At 42.1% G+C, this 25,945-nt stretch overlaps 1 protein-coding gene across 1 annotated transcript in view; it reads right to left on the reverse strand.

Moving 5' to 3' along the window:
* Positions 1-19,509, reverse strand: part of CHN1 (chimerin 1) — a 155,653-nt gene extending 136,144 nt beyond the window's left edge. Inside the window, exon 1 of the mRNA XM_077829933.1 lies at positions 19,378-19,509. Within this exon, the coding sequence (XP_077686059.1) occupies positions 19,378-19,396 (19 nt within the window). The 5' untranslated portion in view covers positions 19,397-19,509. The remainder of the gene's footprint in view (positions 1-19,377) is intronic.
* Positions 19,510-25,945: the final 6,436 nt, after the last annotated feature.

Below are 25,945 nucleotides of genomic sequence, written 5' to 3' on the forward strand. Positions count from 1 at the left end.
GAAGAGCTTTGGAGAGTGATGGTTTCTCACTCTCTCCATCTTTCCGTGGTTCCTTCTGTACATTTGTGAATGAGAAGAGCACTCTTCTGGCTGGGGAACACTAGGAACAGCACTTAGGAGGAAAAGTGGGAGAAAAAGGTGTGTCCCTGCACAGAGAGAAAGGCAGAGCTAGTGGAAAGACTCAGCATGATTGACGCTTGAATGCAACCTGCAAGTCTCCCTCCTAAGTAACTTCCACTTTTTCAAAAGAAAGTTGAATTCACCTTGTTTCTCTTCCTCTCCATTTTCAAGTAATTTCTCCTTCTATTGTCATTTTAGATTTGGTTTTGGTGAGTAGTGAGGACCTCATAAAAGAAATGGTTGTAGGGGACAACCTTGGCTCGAGTGATCATGAGCTAATTCAGTTCAAATTGAACGAAAGGATAAACAAACATAAATCTGTGACTAGGGTTTTTGATTTCAAAAGGGCTGACTTTCAAAAATTAAGGAAATTGGTTAGGGAAGTGGATTGGACTGAAGCACTTAAGGCGGAGGAGGCCTGGGATTACTTTAAGTCAAAGCTGCAGAAGCTATCGGAAGCCTGCATCCCAAGAAAGGGGGAAAAATTCATAGGTAGGAGTTGTAGACCAAGCTGGATGAGCAAGCATCTCAAGAGGTGATTAAGAAAAAGCATAAAGCATACAGGGAGTGGAAGATGGGAGGGATCAGCAAGGAAAGCTACCTTATTGAGGTCAGAACATATAGAGAAAAAGTGAGAAAGGCTAAAAGTCATGTAGAGTTGAACCTTGCAAAGGGAATAAAAACCAATAGTAAAAGGTTCTATAGCCATATAAATAAGAAGAAAAAAAGGAAAGAAGAGTTGGAACCGCTAAACATTGAGGATGGAGTGGAGGTTAAGGATAATCTAGGCATGGCCCAATATCTAAACGAATACTTTGCCTCAGTCTTTAATGAGGCTAATGAGGATCTCAGGGATAATGGTAGAATGACAAATGGGAATGAGGATATGGAGATAGATATTACCATATCCGAGGTAGAAGCCAAATTTGAACAGCTTTATGGGACTAAATCAGGGGGCCTGGATAATCTTCATCCAAGAATATTAAAGGAACTGGCACATGAAATTGCAAGCCCATTAGCAAGAATTTGTAATGAATCTGTAAACTCAGGGATTGTACCGTATGACTGGAAAATTACTAACATAGTTCCTATTTTTAAGAAAGGAAAAAAACGTGATCCGGGTAACTACAGGCTGTCAGTTTGACATCTGTAGTATGCACCGTCTTGGAAAAATTTTTTGAAGGAGAAATTGAGGTCATTTAATAACATTGAGGTCAATGGTAATTGGGACAAAATACAACATGGTTTTAGAAAAGGTAGATCGTGCCAAACCAACCTGATCTCCTTCTTTGAGAAAGTAACAGATTTTTTAGACAAAGGAAATGCAGTGGATCTAATTTACCTAGATTTCAGTAAGGCGTTTGAAACAGTTCCACATAGGGAATTATTAGTTAAATTGGAAAAGATGGGGATCAATATGAAAATTGAAAGGTGGATAAGGAATTGGTTAAAGGGGAGACTACAGTGAGTCATACTGAAAGGTGAACTGTCAGGCTGGAGGGAGGTTACCAGTGGAGTTCCTCAGGGATCGGTTTTGGGACCAATCTTATTTAATCTTTTTATTAATGACCTTGGCACAAAAAGTGGGAGTGTGCTAATAAAGTTTGCGGATGATACAAAGCTGGGAGGTATTGCCAATTTACAGATGGACCGGGATATCATACAGGAGGATCTGGATGACCTTGTAAACTGAAGTAATAGTAATAGGATGAAATTTAATAGTGAGAAGCATAAGGTCATGCATTTAGGGATTAATAACAAGAATTTTAGTTAGAAGCTGGGGACGCATCAAATGGAAGTAACAGAGGAGGAGAAGGTCCTTGGAGTACTGGTTGATTACAGGATGACTATGAGCCGCCAATGTGATATGGCCGTGAAAAAAGCTAATGTGGTCTTGGGATGCATCAGGCGAGATATTTCCAGTAAAGATAAGGAGGTGTTAGTACCGTTATACAAGGCACTGGTGAGACCTCACCTGGAATACTGTGTGCGGTTCTGGTCTCCCAAGTTTAAGAAGGATGATTTCAAACTGGAACAGGTACAGAGAAGGGCTACTAGGATGATTGGAGGAATGGAAAACCTGTCTTATGAAAGGAGACTCGAGGAGCTTGGCTTGTTTAGCCTAACCAAAAGAAGGCTGAGGGGAGATATGATTGCTCTCTATAAATATATCAGAGGGATAAATACCAGGGAGGGAGAGGAATTATTTAAGCTCAGTACCAATGTGGACACAAGAACAAATGGATATAAATTGGCCATCAGGAAGTTTAGATTTGAAATTAGATGAAGGTTTCTAACCATCAGAGGAGTGAAGTGAACCATCAAGGGAAGCAGTGGGGGCAAAAGACCTGCCTGGCTTCAAGATTAAGCTTGATACATTTATGGAGGAGATGGTATAATAGAATAACATGATTTTGGCAATTAATTGATCTTTGACTATTAGTGGTAAATAGGCCCAATGGCCTGTGATGGGATGTTAGATGGGGTGGATCTGAGTTACTACAGAGAATTCTTTCCTGGGTATCTGGCTGGTGAGTCTTGCCCACATGCTCAGGGTTCAGCTGATCGCCATATTTGGGGTTGGGAAGGAATTTTCCTCCAGGGCAGATTGGCAGAGGCCCTGGGTTTTTTTCGCCTTCCCCTGCAGCGTAGGGCACAGGACACTTGCTGGAGGATTCTCTGCACCTTGAAGTCTTTAAACATGATTTGAGGACTTCTGTAGCTCAGATATAGGTGAGAGGTTTATTGCAGGAGTGGGTGGGTGAGACTCTGTGGCCTGCATTGTGCAGGAGGTCAGACTAGATGATCATAATGGTCCCTTCTGACCTTAAAGTCTATGAGTCTATGAAAGACAGACTGGTCTGAGTAATGAGAACTTAGATTTATTTCCTTTTATAAAATAAGGAAGCATGGCACTAGAATCGTGGTTGAGTTCTGAACAGAAAATTTTATATGATCATTATTTACATTCCAGTAGCACCTGCACATGCTACATGAGGCTGGGACCCACTGTGCTAGGCACTGTACAAACTTACAGTGAGATGCAGTCCTTGCCCTGAAAAGCTTACAATCTAAAGAGAAAAGACCAACATCCCCACCCTGCTCTCACACAGCACTTTTCATCAGTAGATCTCAAAGCACTTTACAAAGGTGGTCAGACTTATTAGCTTCATTTTACAGGAAACTGAAGTACAGAGAGGGGAAACGACTTGGCAAAGGTCACTCAGCAGGCTAGGGCAGTTCTCTTGACTCCAAGTCCTAGTCAGTCTAATAATTCATTAGAAATACGATCTCTCCATACAAAAAAATTAATTCTGCATTTTAAACTCCGTTTTTGATCCTTATAAATAGTTCCTCCACAACTGCAGTCCGCAGCACGGGCTGTGCTTCAGAAACACATACAAAACTGCAGCACCCGGTGGATCAAAAACATGGGTTGAAATTAAAGATTCCTCTGGCATATCTACATGATTGAATAAAGCTTTCTGAGACATTGCTGTAACAATGAAGTGGACAAAGGTCAGGGAAAAGAAGTAGTCATGCTTTGCATCAGTGTCCCCTGCAGACCCACCAGATTGCTATGCCAAACAGGGTCCAAAGTTAATACAGCTCCAGACTGTATTATCTCCTGTCAGCCCCCTCTGCAGTTGCTGCTGCACACTCATGGGGGAAGGGAGGAACAAGACAATAGAAGCATAGTGTACTTTACATCCAACATTTAAAATATCAACAGACCAAGTCTGACACTAAAAGAGTCAACAAACCCTTAGAAAAATGCTCTTCAGGCTTCTCTGTGGAACCCTATGCGGCAGGGGAAGAGAGAAGGAGAGAGACACCAGTGCCTAAGGCACTGGAGTGGGACTCAGGAGACATGCAGCTCATAAGCAACTCTGCAGTAACGAACAAGTGTCCATGTAATGGAGAAAGTATAACCTGAGTAAGGAATCTCATTTAACTGATTTCACTTTCAGGAAAGAAGGATTGACCTTTGAACTAAACCATTAAATAGTGAGTTAGGTATATGGATTCTATAAACATAGAAGAAAAATCTGGAAGATCAAATTTTGGGCCTAACAAATAATGCCCATTGACTTTTTACAAAGACTCTTGACTACACTCTCATCAGATAATAGTCTGACATGGAGGAGATCTGCTTATACCCTGCCAGGTGAGAATCAGAGACTTAAACCTTAGATTATGCTGCAGTAAAAATCCTATGCTTATTGTTACTCCCTATTCTGGATCTCTCCAAGCTCCCTTTTTCATGGGAATTATCCTGGTGACCCTTTTCCATTGCTCCAGCACTGGTCAGAGGGTTCTTTTGCTATATTTTCAAACTAGTGAACCATTTGGGTGATGGGGTACTCCTATGTCCACATGCTGAATGGGCCATGTATGTTTAATTGACCCCCATTACCAGATGTACCAATAGTAAGAAGTGGGAATCCAATACAGGCAATCCAAGTATTTAGCAGGAGAAGTTAATTGCCTTCACTTTTGAAGTTGGAAATTCCCATTAATAAGTTACCTTGGGACAGCCACTTCCTGATAAAGGCCCCCTGATATATTAAAACTTTTTGCAGGGTCACTAGCAAAGTCACTCTGACAAGGAACGAAGCAGGAAGGAGAGAGGGAAAGAGACTGAAGGAGAGAGGGAGCAAGGAAGGAAAAGACCGTCAGGAAGAAGGAAGCCAGGGGCTTCTCTGGCTTGCAAGGCAATAAAAGAGAATTGATAAAGGGAAGAGAAGAAAATGGACAGGAAAATAAAGGGAAAGGACAAAAGCAACAAAATATTGAAAGAAAAATGACACAGCTGCCACCCTTTTAGGGTCAGTGACTTAATTTATACATCATCTTTCAGTGACTTAATTTATACGTCATCTTACATTTTATTGGTTCCCTGCACAATGTCCCCCAGCTTGAGCTAATTTGGGGCAGAGGTGAAAGGGCATCCTGCACTGTGACACTCAATGCTGCCAAGCACTGAAGCATTTTCATCATTTGTGTTAATCACCAAACTAAGGTCCTGATCCCATAAAGTGCTCTACACAAGCGGACCCATGCATCTTTACAGAACCTCATTGTTGGTGATGGGCATCATGCTGGTGCCCAGAACCGCTTGCGGGATCAAGGCCGAGCCTGCTGCTACTAGGGCAATCTGCTACAGGGACACAGAGCTTGCTATGGGCTGAGGCCAGAGGGTGCAGTATTCCAATTCCTTCCCCCCAGCCTCCGGTATGTGGATTTGCTTACATGAAAGATCAAGCCATGCTCTCATGTCATATCAGTGTTTGCTTGTGGTGAAATAAAATCCTAACCAAGGGTTCTGACCAGCCCAAGCTGTCACCTCAGCTCAGAGCTCTCAGACACTATGCAGACCTCCCTGACTCTGCAGCTTCCGATTCTCTACTGTACTTTCCACTCTGATGTGGACAACCCCCACCCAGGACTGGAATCTGAAACGCTACCCCACTATACTGCCATATATAGCAACTGAGCTCTTGGTGATGACACTGAGATGAATTACTGTTAACTTGGCTGAACATAAAATATAAGCTGCCATATTGCTCTCTTTTCATCAGTCATCTTGCACCAGCCAGGGTGCGTGTGTGAGGCCCCGGGAGCTACAGCGACAAGCCCCAGTGGTTTTTAATTTTGAATGCTTTAACACACCAAAGCTAACCTCATCTTTAGCTTATTTTTTCAGTGAGTTTACAGCTCTTTTCCTTGCAAAGACAGCCTTGCAACATGCAAATTCTCAAGAGGATTGTCATAAATATAAAGGGAAGGGTAACCACCTTTCTGTATACAGAACTATAAAATCCTTCCTGGCCAAAGGCAAAACCCTTTCACCTGTAAAGGATTAAGAAGCTAGGAAAACCTCGCTGGCACCTGATCAAAATGACCAATGAGGAGACAAGTTACTTTCAAAGCTGGGGCGGGGGGGGGGAACAAAGGGTCTGTCTATCTGTGTGATGCTTTTGCCGGGACCAGGTCAGGAATGCTCTTCAGAACTTCTGTTAAGTTAGTAAGTAATCTAGCTAGAAATGCGTTAGATTTCCTTTTGTTTAAATGGCTGGTAAATAAGCTGTGCTGAATGGAATGTATATTCCTGTTTTTGTGTCTTTTTGTAACTTAAGGTTTTGCCTAAAGGGATTCTCTATGTTTTGAATCTGATTACCCTGTAAGGTTTTTACCATCCTGATTTTTACAGAGGTGATTCTTTTACTTTTTCTTTAATTAAAATTCTTCTTTTAAGATCCTGATTGCTTTTTCATTGTTCTTAAGATCCAAGGGTTTGGGTCTGTGTTCACCTATGCAAATTGGTGACGGTTTTTACCAAGCCTTCCCCAGGAAAGGGGGTGTAGGGCTTGGGGGGATATTTTGGGGGGAAAATATCTCCAAGTGGGCTCTTTCCCTGTTCTTTGTTTAACACGCTTGGTGGTGGCAGCATAGGGTTCAAGGGCAAGGCAAAATTTGTACCTTGAGGAAGTTTTTAACCTAAGTGGTAAGAATAAGCTTAGGGGGTCTTTCATGCAGGTCCCCACATCTGTACCCTAGAGTTCAGAGTGGGGAAGGAAACTTGACAAGGATTAAAACTTTGTTAGTCATTTTTTTTCTAAAAATCACAAGGTACGGAAAGCCCTTCCTGCAACCAGCTCTTAAAACCTGTGAAATCCACAGCTGTGGATCCCTTTATTTTTGAGCAGATGCCAGACCAGTTTCTCACTACTCCTCACTACATGTGGAAATTCCTTCTGCCTACTCTTCCAGTCACTACACAACTGCATTCCTGGCTAGCAGTTGGCTTGTGGCAGCTAACTCAGCCACTCTGCTGAGCAGTCAATATAGTCTGTGGCCACAAGATGGAGCAGCTAAGACTCAGCCTGACACCGAGAGCAAGGAAAATGGTAACAATGCCTTTTTGGAAAAAATTGTGTGTCTATGGACTTGTTTGGGGGCTGATTAGTGTCATAAGTTATGCTTGTATATATCAATATCTACTCTTCAAAAAAGGGCTGTGCTGGTTTTATATTTGAGCTTACTGCTGAAGACAGTATTTATTTTAAGTCAGAGTAAAAGCCATTGGCGTTGTGATGAAAGAAGTATTCTCTGTGCTTGATTAGAATGTATCTGCATATCATCATGCGGGCAGTGGAATCTTTTAGGTTCATAATAAGACATTTTCTTGCTTTTAAATGTTTTGTGTTTTTAGGTTAAATGGAATTTCTAAGGTTTCTATTTTATATATTTTTTATTTCATGTAAGATGTACCATTTTTTAAAATTAAATTAAATTAAAAAAATGATACAACTGAGTCGCTAGATTATTGAATAAGAGAAGTGAATGGTGCTGGCCAAGCTCCCCTTTCTTGTTTTGCTTTGCTTTGCTCTGGTCCCATGGAACCTGGCCTCATTCAGCGTGCACCTAACAAGATATACACGTTCACTATGGGTGGGATTTTCAGAAGCATTGGCTTAACTCTGCTCTCACTGAACTCAATGGGAGCTTTATTATTGATTTTAGGGACAGAGAAGTTAGGCCAGCACTGAGGGCTTGTCTACACTGGCAACTTACAGCACTGCAACTTTCTCGCTCAGGGGTGTGAAAAAAAAACAAACAAAAAACCCTGAGCACAGCAAGTTTCAGCGCTGTAAAACTGTAAAGCGCTTTGCCGTGACTACACAAGCCATACTAAAGCGCTGCTGCAGCAGTGCTTTAGTTTTGCCAGCGTAGACTAGCCCCAAGTGTTTTTGAAAATTCCACCCCTTGCAGATAAGTTAGCCACACATGCATGTGCAGCACAGCCTACTTCCAGGCTTCCAGGCCAGAAGGGACCATCATGATCATCTAGTCTGACCTCCTGCACGTTGCAGGCCATAGAAACTAAACCCACCCGCTCCTGTAATAGACCCATAACTGTGGTTTAGTTACTAAAGTCTTCATATCATGATTAAAGTCTTCAATCCACCCACTTAACTCTAGTTTAAATTAGCAAACGACATATGCCTTATGCTGCAGAGGAATGCTAAAAATCCCCAGGGTCTCTGCCAATCTGACCGGGGGAAAATTTATTCCCAACACCGAATATGGCAATCAGTTGGGCCCTGAGTGTGTCGGCAAGAACCACAAGCCAGACAGCTAGGGAAAAATTGACGGTAGTAACAGTAATGGAAGGGGAAGGTCCATTACTGGATTTGGATTCATCACTTCTTGCTCCACCCTCTGGTACATCTTCAGGCATTTCACCTGCTACCTGGTAGGACTAACAATGGTCCTCTGCAGCTCTGAGCACACACCAACTAGACTCAACAAATAATGTTACTAAGTGTCCCTACAGTAATCTCCATCTCTGTATTCAATTCTAAAACCTCTTTTCATTAGCTACCTGTACACATTACTGAACCAATCCCATCAATCTTCATCAGGTAATCCTGAACTCCGACTACCACTTTTAAGATTCTTTTCCAATATTTAAAGTGAAGTCCTGAGTTATCTTTAGCCACTGCATTAAACCAAAATTTTAAGAATACTAAATTGAGAAGCCATGACTGAATTTTTTTAAATCCTCATTTATAAAGCGTTCAGTGCTCCAAATTTATGATCAATTGATACCGCTGTATCAGTTAAGAGATCTGTTTTATTTTCCAAGTTCCTAAGCATGTTTTTCCCTTTTGATTTTTTTCAGAGATTGCACTGGCAGCAAAACCCTTTCAAGGTTACTTTCCTTATTTGCTTCATTAGATTCTATAAATTAGTGAAGGGTAGCACAGCATCTGAGAGAAAAGAACCTTCTGATTCTCAGTATTAGGACTCACTTTCTATCCCAAGCCCCAAGCTATTGAGGCTGTACAGAAGAATACTTGCAAATTTTGCTTCCATAACACTCTTTATTTGTATTTTAGGAAGCATTTTCATTATTAGCTATTTTAAAAAATTAAATATTGGCCTTGTCTGTCCTAGAAACATTGCCCTGAAATAACTCAATAGATTATAAATCAATTTAGTTAAACCAGTGAAAACCATCATGCGGATGGCCTTTAACCATTCAAACATTGCCTAAATCAGTTTAGCTTGTGTCAGAAATTTACCAATTTATCCTAAGAGATTTTAAGCCAGGGTTAAATAGGTTTAAGTGCATCTACCTTATAGGTTTGTGCCAGTTTAATTAGATTGCTTTAAAATCTATTTACACTGGTGCAACACTTTTAGTATAGACAGGGCCTTAGTGCAATGGGGATAATGGTATTTACCCATCTTTGCAAAGTGTTTTGAGATTCTTGGACAAGTATTATTACAAAAGAGACCAATTTGAATTGCAACATACTCTGTTTTCCTCCTTCAGGCACCCCTGCATGAAGCCCTTTTTCATCTTTCTTCCAGTGATCTTTCATGGAGAAGACACTATTTAGACTATATCTACATTGGCAATTGAACGACAAAACTTTTGTCTTTCAGAGGTGTTAAACCCCCACCCCCCTGAAAGACAAAAGTTTTGCCGCGACAAGTGCCAGTGTGACCAGCACTGCTCGTTGGGGGTAGAAGTTTTTTGTCAGCAGGAGAGCCGACAAACAGCAGTTACACTGCACAACTTTTAATGGCACAGCTGTAAAATTCAGTCTATTGGGCCACGGTTGGCAAGTAGTATAATATTTGGGTTTCAATGGTCTTTGGAGACCCTAGTCAAAGGACAAATATTATATTTGATTTTGTTTCCCCCATTCTTTCTCCTTATACTGGCATCATTGTTAATTCCTTTTCATCTGATATCTTTCCCAATTCTCTATAATCTGTCCTTGTCCAGCCTCACCTTAAATAACCCTCCTGGGCACTTTAACCACGGTTCTATCTCTAATGTCATTTATCGGTAGGCAAGCTTGTGATGCTTTTGACCATAGAATGTGAGCACTTCACAAGATTAAAGATCCATCACTTCATCCCTTTTATTTCTTAATCACTCAGGAGATTTTATCCACCACACCACATTGTTCATGAACAGTAAGAACATGAATACACATATGAATCATATTTGCAAATATCTTCATGATAGAAGAGCTCTCCTGGCCAATTAGAATATTTTTCTTTTATTCACACAAGAGAGTTGATGAGCCATTATGAAAAGCAAACAAATTCATAAAACATCAAGGGAAATTTGCAATCATTGAAACAGACAGAATATAAAAGTGTATTACTTTCAAAGTACAATCATTGCTTCCTTTAAATGAAGCTTAGGTCATCCAATTAGACAACCAAAACCATACCATGGGAACTGGGTGCCTAGTCACATGCAGTAAATAGCAGATCATGAATAGCAAATACGTATACTGATCAGGCCATGAAAGTTTGCTCTAACTTTTTGTTGAACAGTAGAACTAACAGCTAACAAATTCCTAAACCAATTGTTGGGAAGTAATTAACACATAAAAGGAATGAATTAATCAGATCTATTATTTTCAACAAATAAGTCAGCCAGATCTCTATTTTTCACCCAACAAACGTTGTGACAGACTTTCAATCCTCTTTCATTGTGGCCATAGCATAGTAACTGTTCCAGTAGTCAACAACCTACGTGTTCTCTTTGACCTGAGCACAGCCTCTCTGCTGGAGGCCTCTCCCCATCTGGAAAAGTCATCCTGTATCCCTTCCACTTAATACACTCCACAGTCTATCAAATCTCCCACCTTCCCCAGGAAGGCCTGGGGAAGTGGACAGGCCCTTGCAGCATTCACATTAGTCAACTGTGACTTGAGCATGTCAGACGATCATGACTGCCATTGTACGGGCATAAGGAGAGAGGTATTTCCTAGGGTAACCAGCATCCAAATAATTAAGGTTTTAAAGGCCAAAAGCAACACAATAAACTGCAATTGGAAACAAAGAGGAAGCCAAGCAGATCATGGAGCAGAGGGCTAACAGTCTTTCTTCAGGTGCAAAACACTGCTTAACACGCAGCCATGTTCTGCTCCAGCTGAACTTTCCAGGTGGTCTTCAGATGCAGCTCCCATCAAGCACATTATAGTAATTACATTACATTACAATGTGGTGACAAAGGCATGGAGGGAGGAAGGTACATGTCAGGGCACCTCATCACTTGGCAAGTGAAAATGGGGACAAACCACACTTGGTCATCACTTCTATCTGTATATTCCCTAGAAGTTACATATCCTTCTTAATCTTTAATACACCTGTGATAAATGAAGGGTGGGGGAGCTCCCTTTTATGGGCACCGAGCCAGCCAGCAGCTATAAAATCCCTCTTAGTAGCCGTTCTGTAATTGCTCTACCTGTAAAGCAGGGGTCTCAAACATGCGGCCCATAGAGCTATTTGCTGCAGCCTGCCAAGCTCCCCGTGCCGCCCCCCACCCGAGTTATTTCCTGCTATAATTCTTGACATCTGATTTGTGTCCATTTATTCTTTTACATAGAGACTGTCTGCTTTGGTCAATGTACATGGCAGAGGGGCGTTGCTAGCATATATCACACAAATCAGACATCAAGAATTATAACATTCAAAAATCAGTCGGAGAACACGTCAATCTCCCTGGTCACTCGATTACAGACCTAAAAGTGGCAATTCTTCACCAAAAATCTTCAAAAACAGACTCCAACAAGAAACTGCTGAATTGGAATTGATTTGCAAACAGGACACCATTCAATTAGGCTTGAATAAAGACTGGGAGTGGATGGGTCATTACACAAAGTAAATCTATTTCCCCATGCTTATCCCCCTCCCCGCCCATTACTCACACCTTCTTGTCAACTGTTGGAAACGGGCCATCCTGATTATCACTACAAAAGGGTTTTTTTCTCCTGCTGATAATAGCCCACCTTAACTGATCACTCTCATTATAGTGGGTATGGCAACACCCATTTTTTCATGATCTCTGTGTGTGTATATATCTTCCTACTGTATTTCCACTGCATGCATCCAATGAAGTGGGTTTTAGCCCACAAAAGCTTATGCTCAAATAAATTTGTTAGTCTCTAAGGTGCCACACATACTCCTTGTTCTTTTTCCCAGATATGTAAGTAGATCAGGAAATGTCTAGGAAGATGCGATTAGGTTTATCCCTTTTATTTCTTTATGGCTGGTGGATTCCTCTGTTTTTTGGTGCTTTTGTTTGTCTTGTAACCTTTAAGCTGGACCTCAAGAAAGCAATTCTTGGTGCTTAATCCTTGTAGTTGCTCTTCTAAAATCTAGCAATAGCCTGCATTCCCAGATGTATTTTATTTCTCTTTTTTTATAAATAAAATTTACCTTTTTTAAGAACAGAACTGGATTTTTATGTATTCAGAGGTTTGTGCACATGTTGTTTAATTAGCTAGTGGCATTAGCTGATTTCCTTTTTTTTTTCTTTTCTCTTTCTCAGCTCTTTCCTGGAGTGGGGGTTGAAACAGCTTGAGGGTACCCCACGAAGGAATTCCCAAGTGCGCCTTCTTGGGCTCTCAAAGGGGTTCTGCACTTGGGTGGTGGCAGCATCTATCAATCCAAGGTCAGAGAATAGCTGTAACCTTGGGACTTTAATACAAGCCTGGAGTGGCCAGTATTAATTTTTAGAATCTTTGAGAGTCTCCCCACTTTCTGCACTTGAAGTGCCAGAGTGGGGAATTAGCCTTGACAACACTAGATGCCCTTGCCACCACAGTCTGCTGTCCCAGTTCCCTCTACCCCATCTAATGCAATCATTAGATAATACAATCTTGAAAGTGGAGAGAGGGAACATTATAACTAAACCTCCCTAATCATACACACCTTCCAGATGCCATTGGAAAGGATCTAGCATCCTTGGTGGATTTTCCCCCAAACCGATATAGCTGTTCATTTCTAATTTTTGCATGCAATGTAGCACACAATGAACTACACACTGGCATTCATAGCCCCAGACTGAATCTGTGATATACTGATAGTGCATTAGAAGAAATGCATTAATGAGACTACTGCATATTTGAATGTGTAAATCCACAGTTAAATATCTCTCTGCATGGGAAAGTTATACTGGAATAAGCTAAGGTGTGAATTTAAACCGGTATAACTGTGTGTATGGACCCTTTTATTCCAGTTTAAGAGGCCCCTTTTCAGTTTAGTTTACGTTGTTTTTGAAGATAAACCAATAGAAGCCACTTTTTATTCTGGAATAAGATCATCAACACAGGGAACCATACCAGTATAACTGTATTGCTATAGGTTTCAGAGTAGCAGCCGTGTTAGTCTGTATTTGCAAAAAGAAAAGGAGTTTGTTAGTCTCTAAGGTGCCACAAGTACTCCTTTTCTGTATTGGTATAATTATACCAATATAACTGGTAAAACTTTCCCCTGTCAACAAACCCTTAGTCGTCTTCTCCTTTTTGCATCATTTAAAACAAGCCCAACTTGTTTTGTACTGTAATATAATGTATGTGTGAGAGAGAATGCATTTCACTCACAGTACAATCAACAGGGCTGATTCGTAATTTTATAGCGATTTTTTTATTCTCCATTTTGTGCTTTTTAAAGGGGTGAAGTCAATGGAGATATGACAAGTTACATCAGCTGAGAATCTGCAGGAGTCTTCAACTAGTGCAAGATATTATTAAAAACTAGACAAAACAGAGTGAACTGAGGACAGAGTAGAAGTCCTCACTTTACATTTCTTCACTCTTGTTAGTCTAAGCCCTGGTCTACACTAGGAGTTGAGGTCGAATTTAGCAGCATTGAATCGATTTAACCCTCCACCCGTCCACACGATGAAGCCCTTTTTTTCAACTTAAAGGGCTCTTAAAATCGATTTCTTTACTCCACCCCCAACAAGAGGATTAGCGCTGAAATCAGCCTTGCTGGGTCAAATTTGGGGTACTGTGGATGCAATTAGACGGTATTGGCCTCCGGGAGCTATCCCAGAGTGCTCCATCGTGACCGCTCTGGACAGCACTCTCAACTAAGATGCACTGGTCAGGTAGACAGGAAAAGGCCTGGGAACTTTTGAATTTCATTTCCTGTTTGGCCAGTGTGGCAAGCTGCAGGTGAGTGGAGAGCTCATCAGCAGAGGTGACCATGATGGAGTCCCAGAATCGCAAAAGAGCTCCAGCATGGACCGAACGGGAGGTACGGGATCTGATCGCTGTATGGGGAGAGGAATCCGTGCTATCAGAACTCCGTTCCAGTTTTCGAAATGCCAAAACCTTTGTCAAAATCTCCCAGGGCATGAAGGAAAGAGGCCATAACAGGGATCCGAAGCAGTGCTGCGTGAAACTTAAGGAGCGGAGGTAAGCCTACCAGAAAACCAGAGAGGCGAACGGCCACTCCGGGTCAGAGCTCCAAACGTGCCGTTTCTATGATGAGCCGCATGCCATTTTAGGGGGTTCAGCCACCACTACCCCAACCGTGTGCTTGGATTCCTTCAATGGAGAGGGAGGCAACACGGAAGCAGGTTTGGGGAACGAGGAAGATGATGATGATGAGGTTGTAGATAGCAAACAGCGAGCAAGTGGAGAAACCGGTTTTCCTGACAGCCAGGAACTGTTTCTCACCCTGGACCTGGAGCCAGTACCCCCCGAACCCACCCAAGGCTGCCTCCTGGACCCGCCAGGCGGAGAAGGGACATCTGGTGAGCGTACCTTTTTAAATAGCATACATGGTTTAAAACCATACGCGTTTAATGATTAATTTGCCCTGGCATTTGCGGCCAGTACAGCTACTTGAAAAGTCTGTTAACGTGTCTGGGGATGGAGCGGAAATCCTCCAGGGACATCTCCATAAAGCTCTCCTGGATGTACTCCCAAAGCCTTTGCAAAAGGTTTCTAGGGAGGGCAGCCTTATTCCGTCCACTGTGGTAGGACACTTTAGCACGCCAGGCCAGTAGCACATAGTAGTGAATCATTGCAGAACAAAGCATTGCAGCGTATTGCTGGCGTTCAAACAACATCCGTTCTTTATCTCTCTGTGTTATCCTCAGGAGAGTGATATCATTCATGGTCACCTGGCTGAAACAGGGTGCTTTTCTTAGGGGGACATTCAGAGGTGCCCGTTCCCTGCTGGGCTGTTTGCCTGTGGCTGAAGAGAAATGTTCCCCGCTGTTAGCCACTGGGAGTGGGGAGGGGAGAGGGGTTAGTCACGCGGTGGGGGGAGGCAAAATGCGGCCTTGTAACGAAAGCACATGTGCTATGTATGTAATGTTAACAGCAAGTTTTACCGTGAAAGAGTGTACCCATTGTTCTATAAAATGTGTCTTTTTAAATACCACTGTCCCTTTTTATTTTCTCCACCAGCTGCATGTGTTTCAAGGATCACAGGATCTTCTCCTTCCCAGAGGCTAGCGAAGATTAGAAGGCGAAAAAAACGCACTCGCGATGAAATGTTCTCTGACCTCATGCTGTCCTCCCACACTGACAGAGCACAGACGAATCCATGGAGGCAGACAATGTCAGAGTGCAGGAAAGCACAAAATGACCAGGAGGACAGGTGCCTGCTGAAGAGAGGGCTGAAGCTGATAGGTGGCGGCAGGGTGATGAGAGGAGGCAGGATTCAATGCTGAGGCTGATGGAGGATCAAACTCATATGCTCCAGCTTATGGATGAGCTGCAGGAAAGGCAGCAGGAGCACAGATGGCCGCTACAGCCCCTGTGTAACCAACCGCCCTCCTCCCCAAGTTCCATAGCCTCCACACCCAGACGCCCAAGAATGCGGTGGGGAGGCCTCCGGTCACCCAGCCACTCCACCCCAGAAAATTGCCCAAGCAACAGAAGGCTGGCATTCAATAAGTTTTAAAGTGCCGTGTGGCCTTGTCCTTCCCTCCTCCACCATCGCACCCAGTACTTCCCTCCTCCACTACCCCTCTCGGGCTACCTTGACAGTTATCCCCCTATTTGTGTGATGAATTAATAAAGAATGCATGAATGTGAAGCAACAATGACTTTATTACCTCTGCAAGCGGTGATCGAAGGGGGGAGGGGAGGGTGGTTAGCTTACAGGGAAGTAGAATGAAGCAAGAGCGGGGGCTGTGGGGGGGTTCATCAAGGACAAACAAACAGAACTTTCACACCGTAGCCTGGTCAGTCATGAAACTGGTTTTCAAAGCTTCTCTGATGCTCACTGCGCCCTCCTGTGCTCTTCTAACCACCCTGGTGTCTGGCTGCATCTAACCAGAGGCCAGACGATTTGCCTCAACTTCCCACCCCGCCATAAACATCTCCCCCTTACTCTCACAGATATTGTGGAGCACACAGCAAGCAGTAATAACTATGAGAATATTGATTTCGCTGAGGTCTAAGCGAGTCAGCAAGCTTTTAAACGCCCAAATGCACATTCTACCACCATTCTGCACTTGCTCAGCCTGTAGTTGAACAGCTCCTGACTACCGTCCAGGCTGCCTGTGTACGGCTTCATTAGCCATGGCATTAAGGGATAGGCTGGGTCCCCAAGGATAACTATAGGCATTTCAACATCCCCAATGGTTATTTTCTCGTCTGGGAATAAAGTCCCTTCCTGCAGCTTTTGAAACAGACCAGAGTTCCTGAAGATGCGAGCGTCATGTACCTTCCCGGCCATCCCACGTAGATATTGGTGAAACGTCCCTTGTGATACACCAGTGCTGGCAGCAGACGGTGCAGAAGGACTGCATGCCATCCACATCTCATGGCTGCTCGGCAGAAGATGGTACAGTACGACTAAAGAGCGTGACCTGGTCGAGTCACTCCTAATATAGTCCCTGCACCCATGACTGCCCAGGCACTCCTGGCTGATGTGGCCAGGAGCACCTCGGACATGACGATGACGGCTACCAGTCCTATTGTACTGTCTGCTGCCACAAGGCAATGGGTTGCTGCTGCTGTGTAGCAATGCAGTACTGCGTCTGCCAGCACCCAGGAGACATACGGTGACAGTGAGCTGAGCGGGCTCCATGCTTGCCATGGTATGGCGTCTGCACAGGTAACTCAGAAAAAAAAGGTGCAAAACGATTGTCTGCTGTTGCTTTCACAGAAGGAGAAAGGGAAGGAGGGCCTGATGACATGTACCCAGACATGTTTTTTGCCCCATCAGGCATTGGGATCTCAACACAGAATTCCAATGGGCAGCAGAGACTGCGGGAACTGTGGGACAGCTACTTACAGTGTAACACTCCGATCCTCGGTACTGTGGAAGCACTCCGCCGAGTTAATGTACTTAGATCATTTTGTGTGGGGACACACACAAACGACTATTCAAAAACGATTTCTAAAAAACCGACTTCTATAAATTCGACCTAATTTCGTAGTGTAGACATACCCTAAATGGCATTGGTGCATCCAAAAAACTCATGATAGAGAAACTTGACCTTTTCTATGTACTATCAAGTCTATTTATTTTGTAATTGAAATTGTTATTTAAAAAAACCAGCAGCATCATATCTAGTACATAAAATACATATATGAAATAAAACAAGAAGAGAAAGAAAAGTCAACTTGTAGATAACTAAAAAGTGCTTTTTTGTTATTGTTAACTTCAGTGTTTGTTTTGGTTATTTGTAATTAATTATATAGTCAAATTACGATTGTGATGGAACTACCTGTGTAACTTCTCACCAATGTAAGTAAAAGTAGCTCTATTTTGATATAGATGTAACTCTATTTTCTACACAGTGTGAAAGTTGTTTGATTTTATTAATGTTTATGAATAACTGTGAAACTTGTCTTGTACTGTTAACCTCCTACACCTGCCATCTCTTTCTCTACTAGATAAATTACACTGATATTATTTAATATATACAGTAATATTAGTATATAAACATCAAATTGCTATTTGGTCCTTACATCCTGCATTGGCAAAGGAGTAAATTTCAGCCCCAAACCAGCAACTGGCACCACGTAAGACCCCTGCGCCCACACTGAGTCAATGGGACTCTGCATAGGCACAGGGGTCCATCACAAGGACTCAGTGGCAAGATCAGGGCCTACCGTTTGTTCCATTTTCAACTGTTTTGGTTTACAATCTTGGGGACCCTAAAAGACTGAATCAGGAAATATAAGTTCAAATGACAGCGCTGTAGCTAAATGCAATACCAGCTAGACTTCATCTGAAGAGAACTGTTCAGTACCCATGCTGCATCTGGTCTTCAGAAGGTACAATATACTACAATAATTATAAGCAGAAAGAGTGAAGAATCAAGTCTGATACCTATAAGACTTTGCACTAACCTCAGAGTCATAAAATAAATCGAACCAAATTATTTACACAAGGAGTAAAAAACATTAAAAACACAATTCACATAAACGGTAATTATGTAAAATTACTTACTGGAAAGCATTTCTGAATTAAGAGGCATCCATGAGTTGTTTATGAGAGCAATGAAATTGGTTCCAATTAATATTATGTTAATATTAATCATGTTAATTTTTGCTTCCTTTGTATTGCTGGTTTTAGCATAATTAAGTAAATGGACTTTGTGCCACCCAATACCTTTTTTAATTGCAAAATAAGTAACATGCACAATAAAGCTTAATAATCTTATTTAAGAGAAACCATATGTTCCACAGTTAAAATTGTAGTCTTTACATTTTGTTTTCCAACACATTGTCTAATGTTATAAAAACACTCAAAGACAACACTCATAACCTCTAGATACTATGTTCTTTCTTGAATTTGTACTATTAAATATAATTAAAGAAACACATCTAATTGTTATGGGCAATTAAGCACTATACAGAGCTATTCCCAGAAGAAGGAGGTTGTCTCATTAGCTAATTCATCATTTTGCTGTACAATTCTTCTTGCCATTAGAGCTCTTTTTAAAGCAGTATAACTTTTATTTATATTACCATTCAAACATACTTTCAGTGCAATGTCCATGGCATTGAACTATCTCAGTAAACGCTAGTCTTGTGCACAGCACAGTAGTAATAGCTTTTGGGCTATAAAGAACTAACTCTGGGGTGGGGGGTATTTGTTGTTTTGTTTGTTTTTTGCAAAACAATCAACTTTATAGTAATAATCAAGTGATGTGTAACTAGAGGGCTCACGCTTGAGAATATCTGCAGCCTAAGACTGCAGTGCCCAATAACTGTAGCTAGCTATTACTTTACAAGCCTGAAATGAACAGAAGGAGCACACGCCCATAGGCTCTGCCTTGGGAAACAATGGGAGAGACCGACCAGCCTTATCTCGCTAGCCATCATCCCTGTACAAGGCACTCCAGACAGCCCAGAATTATTGTATAGCCACAGACATACCCCCACCCCCTATGCTTTCTCCTGGAAGCAGGATGAAGCAGTCGGAGCCCTAGGTGTAAAGACGGGTTTTACTTACCAAACAAGGTTAGGGCCATTGTAAAGGCGCGGCAAGTCGCAGGATCACGTCAAGGCTGGTCAGACCGCGCGGAACGGGCATTGGCCCAGCAGCTCTCCCATCAGCTGGGCGCAGAGCGGCAGGCAGAAAACCCTGCAATAAAAGTTAGACACAATGTTGTCAGAAGCCCAGCAGGGACAGCCACTTGCGGCTGCGATGCGCACAGGAGACAGCGGGGAGTTACAACCCACGGGGGGCTGCTGGGCTGTAGTTCTCCCTGGCCCACAAGCCAAGGGTGCAGCGCAGGGAAAGGGGCAGCCAGCAGCCGCCGCTGCCTCAGCGCTGACTGCATGGCTCGGATAGACAGTGCCAGCCTGTACTCACTCTCCCCCCGCCCACCCACTCACTCACACTGCAGCCTTCAGGCTCTGGGAGCCATCTTGCCGCACCACATGACCGGCTTCTCCTTCTCCTGCCTCCCAGACCAGCCCGCGGATGACTGCGTGAGTTCCCATAGCAACCGGGAATTCGTGGGCCACTCCATCCCCAGCCTCCAAGCAGGCCCTGCTAGCCGGAGCTCAGGGAGGGGGCGCCCACAGCACCGACCCAGCGGCGGCTGGGGAGGGAGGCAGGCACTGGTTGCTTTGTGGGGCAGGGAAGAAACCTGGAGAATCTCCCCGGCTCCCAAACTCTGCCCTTTGGCTTTGAGCGTGCAGCAGCTGCAGGCAGGGAAGACATCTCCCCGCCTCCCCCGGCTGTGCATCGCTCAGCTCCCTGTGGCTCTAAAGCTTGGTCCAATAAAAGGGGTTACCTCACCCACCTGTCTCTCTCAGCTTTGCAGTGTCTCAAACAGAGCAGGGTAGGGCTAGGGCGACTACACCGCCCGTGTGAAAACAGGGGACAACTGAGGCACCTGCAGGGGCAGGGAGCAGCAGAGGATGGTTACAGTGTTAGGCTGGTGTGCACAGGGTGTGAGCAGCTGGGGGTGAAGCGGGAGACTCAGGCTAGGGGTATGGGAAGGGCAGGGTGGCAACAAGTCCCAGGTCTAGTTCAGGGTGGTTCTGAAGGTGCATATATACTCAGCCAGCCTGGTTCAGTTTTACTGGCTCAAGTGGACAGAGGCAGCAGGTTTCTAGAAACACTGGGAGAAAACACCTGTTTGGGTAATATTGAAAGGCACACTGGATCTGGTCTCAAGACCTGGGATATTCCTAGCTTTCAAGGGCAGCCCTGATATAATGCAATTTACCTCACACCACAAAATTTTCACAACAAAATCTGTGAGGAAGGAAAATAATTAGATAATAGTCATATTCCATTTTAACTTAGTTTTATTTTAATTTTAAGAATAAAGGAGAAAAAACCTTCATGTGGAATGACAGAGTTTGCCTCCCATAAAGTATCAGCATAAAAGTGATCAAGTGTACATGAGTGACCTAGGGTCCAGCTAGGGAGACTGGTAAGAGAATACAGGGTGTAAGACTATGGGGGTCTGCAGAGTATGTGCTGCTCTGGTCATTTTGGATTGCTGTTCTCGGAAGTGTGGCAGCCCTTGTGAACTGCAGAAGTGTTTGATCCAGATTCCAGCCTTAGGCCCTGATTCTGATCCTGCAGGGAGTTACAACTGAAACATTCAGTTATTTCAGCAGGAGTTAATGCAGACTTCAGAACCATACAGCTGTGCATAACACTTTACAGAACTGGAGTCTGGGAACAGGGAACATGTAAAAGGGACTGCAGCAACACATTTACCCTGTAATTAAATTTTACCTCTTACTTTTACATTTCATTTATTCTTTCTTGATATGTTCACAATAATACAGTAATATGCTGTAGATATACATATACATTAATGTCCTGAAAGAGCAGCTTTGCACTGGAGTAAATCTTAGGGAAAAAACAGATCATTTATACCCAAAAAGAAAAGGAGTACTTGTGGCACCTTAGAGACTAACCAATTTATTTGAGCATAAGCTTTCGTGAGCTACAGCTCACTTCATCAGATGCATACTGTGGAAAGTACAGAAGATCTTTTTATACACACAAACCATGAAAAAATGGGTCTTTACCACTACAAAAGGTTTTCTCTCCCCCCACCCCACTCTCCTGCTGGTAACAGCTTATTTAAAGTGATCACTCTCCTTACAATGTGTATGATAATCAAGTTGGGCCATTTCCAGCCCAAATCCAGGTTTTCTCCCCACCCCCCCACAAACCCACTCTCCTGTTGGTAATAGCTTATCTAAAGTGATCACTCTCCTTACAATATGTATGATAATCAAGGTGGGCCATCTCCAGCACAAATCCAGGGTTTAACAAGAACATCTGGGGGGGGAGGGGTAGGAAAAAACAAGGGGAAATAGGTTACCTTGCATAATGACTTAGCCACTCCCAGTCTCTATTCAAGCCTAAGTTAATAGTGTCCAATTTGCAAATGAATTCCAATTCAACAGTCTCTCGCTGGAGTCTGGTTTTGAAGTTTTTCTGTTGTAATATCGCAACTTTCAGGTCTGTAATCGCGTAACCAGACAGCAGGAGAGTGGGATGGGGGGAGAGAAAACCTTTTGTAGTGGTAAACACCCATTTTTTCATGGTTTGTGTGTATAAAAAGATCTTCTGTACGTTCCACAGTATGCATCCGATGAAGTGAGCTGTAGCTCACGAAAGCTTATGCTCAAATAAATTGGTTAGTCTCTAAGGTGCCACAAGTACTCCTTTTCTTTTTGCGAATACAGACTAACACAGCTGTTACTCTGAAACCTGTCATTTATACCCAAAGAAATGTAGTTATTTACTACTTCGTGTACCCTCCTTACAGTTACTTTAAATAGCTGTGTTTAATTAGGATCATTTTCATTTACATCACAGATTCATGCTCTGTGGTCTTGAGTAACTTCTCAGTCTCCATCTGTAAAATGGGATTAATCCTTCCTTGCCTCACAGTGATATTGTATGAGGATTAGTTAATTAATGCTGGTACAATGTTTTGAGACTGTAAAGAACTATGAGCAAAATTTTCAAAAGCATCTATATGATTTAGGAGCCTAAATCCCATTTTCAACAGTGAGGTATTTATGACTTTCAGTGAGATTTAGACTCATAATGCACTGGCACATATTTCTTCAACTCTCACAGTGCCGCATAAAGCTGGTAGAAGAAACAGGGAATGCATGAGTAAAAAAAATTTACTTTTTTACTTAAAAATTGAAATTATTGAAATTTATCATTACAATTTCAACTAGCCCTATAGCTGGGTGAAAAATGAAGGGAAAAAACCATGGATTTTTTTAATCAAAATTTGGAAATACGAAATGTTAGAAATATATGGCCCTTCTGCCATATGTTTAGAAATTCCAGGGCCACACCTTTTAAAAGTGAAATCAAGGATATATATAAGGCACCAAATGGCTGACATGTCAGAAGTACAATATATTCTGCTTACATATAGACACAAGAAAACTTGAAGTGCGCTATTACCCTGAAAAGCAGGTACATAAAAATGGCAACTTCTTACTAAGTAGATCTGCCCGCCCCCGTGTGCATTGAGAGAGATTTGCTTATTAGTGACAGAAATAACTTTGTTGCTTTTTATTTACGTTAGCCCCGCTGAGCTAGCTCAGCTGAAATTGAATGAGCGCAGAATTCTATTCCAGCCTGAATATCAACCCAATTATTTAAATTATAATCAATTACACCTTTGCAAAAGCACTGAAGGCAATGGGGGCTGCAGAGGCACCACTGAAGACAATGAAATTGCACAGGTGTCACCGTGAACCTAATGTAGTCTGCAAGACCTTTATTTGTAACAATATGTAAGATAGAAAGAACCCAAGCTTGACTCTCAGAGTTTCCAGGATTGGCAGTTAGAAAAAAAACCCCTCACTTTTATTTATGAATTGAGCACATTTGATACACATATCACTGACACTATAAATAGAGGCCCACAATGCCATTTTTCAGCCTAGAACTGCACTTTAAGTGTTGTGAATCTCAAAGAAGGTGTATAGGCAATGCGATGATGTGACAGGTTCGGTCACAGAGACTCCCCTCGAGACGGTCATTCGATCAGCTGGAATACCATTGAGAACAACCCTCCTGCCAGAACAGGTGCCCCTCCACTCCTGTCTTGCTGAGTTAGACATTCCAGTCAGCTCCAGCACAGACCCAGAGGTTGGGTCACAGCTCTCTGCAGTTCACTGAAACGGAGATTCATTCAGCCCAGGGACTTCTCAGTTAACAGGGACTTTCCCAGTGCCCAGTGTTTAGCCTTTCTGGGAGTCTGAACCCCAAATAAATCCGTTTTACTCTGTATAAAACTTATACAGGGTAAATTCATAGATTGTCCACCCTCTATAACACTGATAAAGAGATATACACAGCTGTTTGCTCCCCAAGGTATTAATCACTTACTCTGGGTTTATTGATAAACTAACGTGATTTTATTAAGTATAAAAAGTAGGATTCAAGTGGTTTCAAGTAGTAACAGATAGAACAAAGTAAGTCACCAAGCAAAATAAAGCAAAAACATGCAATTCTAAGCCTAATACATTAAGAAACTGATTACAGGTAATATCTCACCCTCAGGATGTTCCAATAAGCTTCTTTCACAGACTAGACTCCTTCCTAGTCTGGGCCAATCATTTTCCTGGTACAGTCTTTGTTAGTTCCAGCAGACATCTCAAGTGGTAAGCAGGGGTTCTCTCATGACTGGCAGCCTCCTTTGTCCTGCTCCATCCCCTTTTATAACTTTGGCTATAAAAGGCAGGAATCTTTTGTTTCTCTGGGTCCCCACCCCTCCTTCTAAATGGAAAAGTACCAGATTTAAGATGGATTTCATTATCAGGTGACATGGTCACATGTCACTGTAAGACCCCTAGTCTCCATTCCCCTTGGGCTGGCCCACAAGTACACAGGAAGGCTTTCAAGTAAAAAGGCCATTTACAACTGATTGTTTCTGGAGCACCCTTAATGGCCTCCATGTCATATGTTTACATCAGTGATACAAGTTTATATCTTATTCTCCTAACTCCAGATATAGAAGTGCAAACAAATAGGATGAACACGCTTAGTAGATTAAAAGCTTTCTAACGACATCATACCAGGAATATTTAGCATAAAGCATATTCCAGTTATGTCATATTCATAAGTATATTTCCATAAAGAATATGGACTGCAAAATCACAGATATTTTTTTTCCTGTTTATCAACTAGAGATGTCCAGAGAACAACAATTCTGTTTTGCAACAACTTTCAAAATTTGGGTTTGTTATAAAAACAGAACTGTGGCTGAAGGTCTTTTTGGGGTCAAGGGCTCTCTGTGGTGAAACAGGAAAGAGAAAGATTCCAAAGTGTGGTGGCTAGGGCTCTATCCTGGGATGTGTATCGCTGTTCTGCCTGATTCGGAGCAGAGTTTTTTCATTCCAAATCGCTATAAATTAAGCGGAGCAGGGACTTGAACCTGTACCTACAACTAATCCCACTGCAATGAATGGAGCCAACTTTTGTGCATAAAGACTGTTCACATGGCCAAAGGTTGCAGGATTAGGCCCAGTAGGTGTATAAAAGTAGTGCAGTCTTTCAGCAAAGCAGTTACGAACTTAGGTCCCCAGCATTCACTTCCTCCATCAAAATTTGAACTTTTTTACCCAGTGAATTCACTTGCTTGCACATAACAGTTCAGACTATCATATTATTTAGCTAACTTCTGCTCCTTAAAATATCCCCCACACATACAACTTTGCAGTCAGTTTTCAAACCAGTGCCCCTACTCCAACACGCTAATGAGTAGAGCTGTGCAGAGGACGGAAGTTCCATTTTGTGAAAGATTTTGAGATCTCAAAATCTGGTTTTGTTCAGAATAGGAACAAAAACTGAAATTTTTGAAGGAAAATTGAAAAAAATATTTGTTGTGAATCAAAACATTTTGTTTAGACAAAAATGAAACACTTCAATTTTGACTTTTTATTTTGTATTATATTACACAATACAAAATTTTTAAAATTTAAATGAAAAGTCCTTTCAAACCAAAAAAGTCAAAACATTTAATTCCAAAACTATTCAAATGGGATGTTTTGACATTATCAGAACTTTTTCTTCCATATTTTTTCTGAAATGAAAATCTGGCAAGATAGACCAAATTTTGCAAAGCATTTTTATATCAGTGGAATATGGTTCCATCAGTGCTTCTCTGACCAGCTCTGCTAATGAGAAATTTGGAGAAGAAAAAAGGGATAGTGAAATAGAAAACTAATATTTGTGAAAACAACAGAGAACACAAAATTGCCTTTTCCACTCTGCTTAAAGAATGTATACATTTTCTCCCCAAATTTTCTTTTTAAAAGGAGTTGGATCTTTAAACTGTTTTTCTTATATTTCCTGGAATTAAACAACCAGCTTTTACTCCATTTTCCTTGAATTAAATAACCAACTTTTACTTTTCTGCTGTACAGAAGCATTTCCTGCTATTTAATGAACTGCTTGTTTTCACTAGAAATATGCTTCCTATTCAGAGAAAGTAACACTTTTGTTATAAGTATTATCAATGCTAGATTGTTACGATCAGTGAGATTAATCTGATCACTGTTTTCAC

This window comes from Eretmochelys imbricata, chromosome 11 (assembly GCF_965152235.1).
Source record: "Eretmochelys imbricata isolate rEreImb1 chromosome 11, rEreImb1.hap1, whole genome shotgun sequence".
Taxonomy (NCBI): Eukaryota; Metazoa; Chordata; order Testudines; family Cheloniidae; genus Eretmochelys; species Eretmochelys imbricata.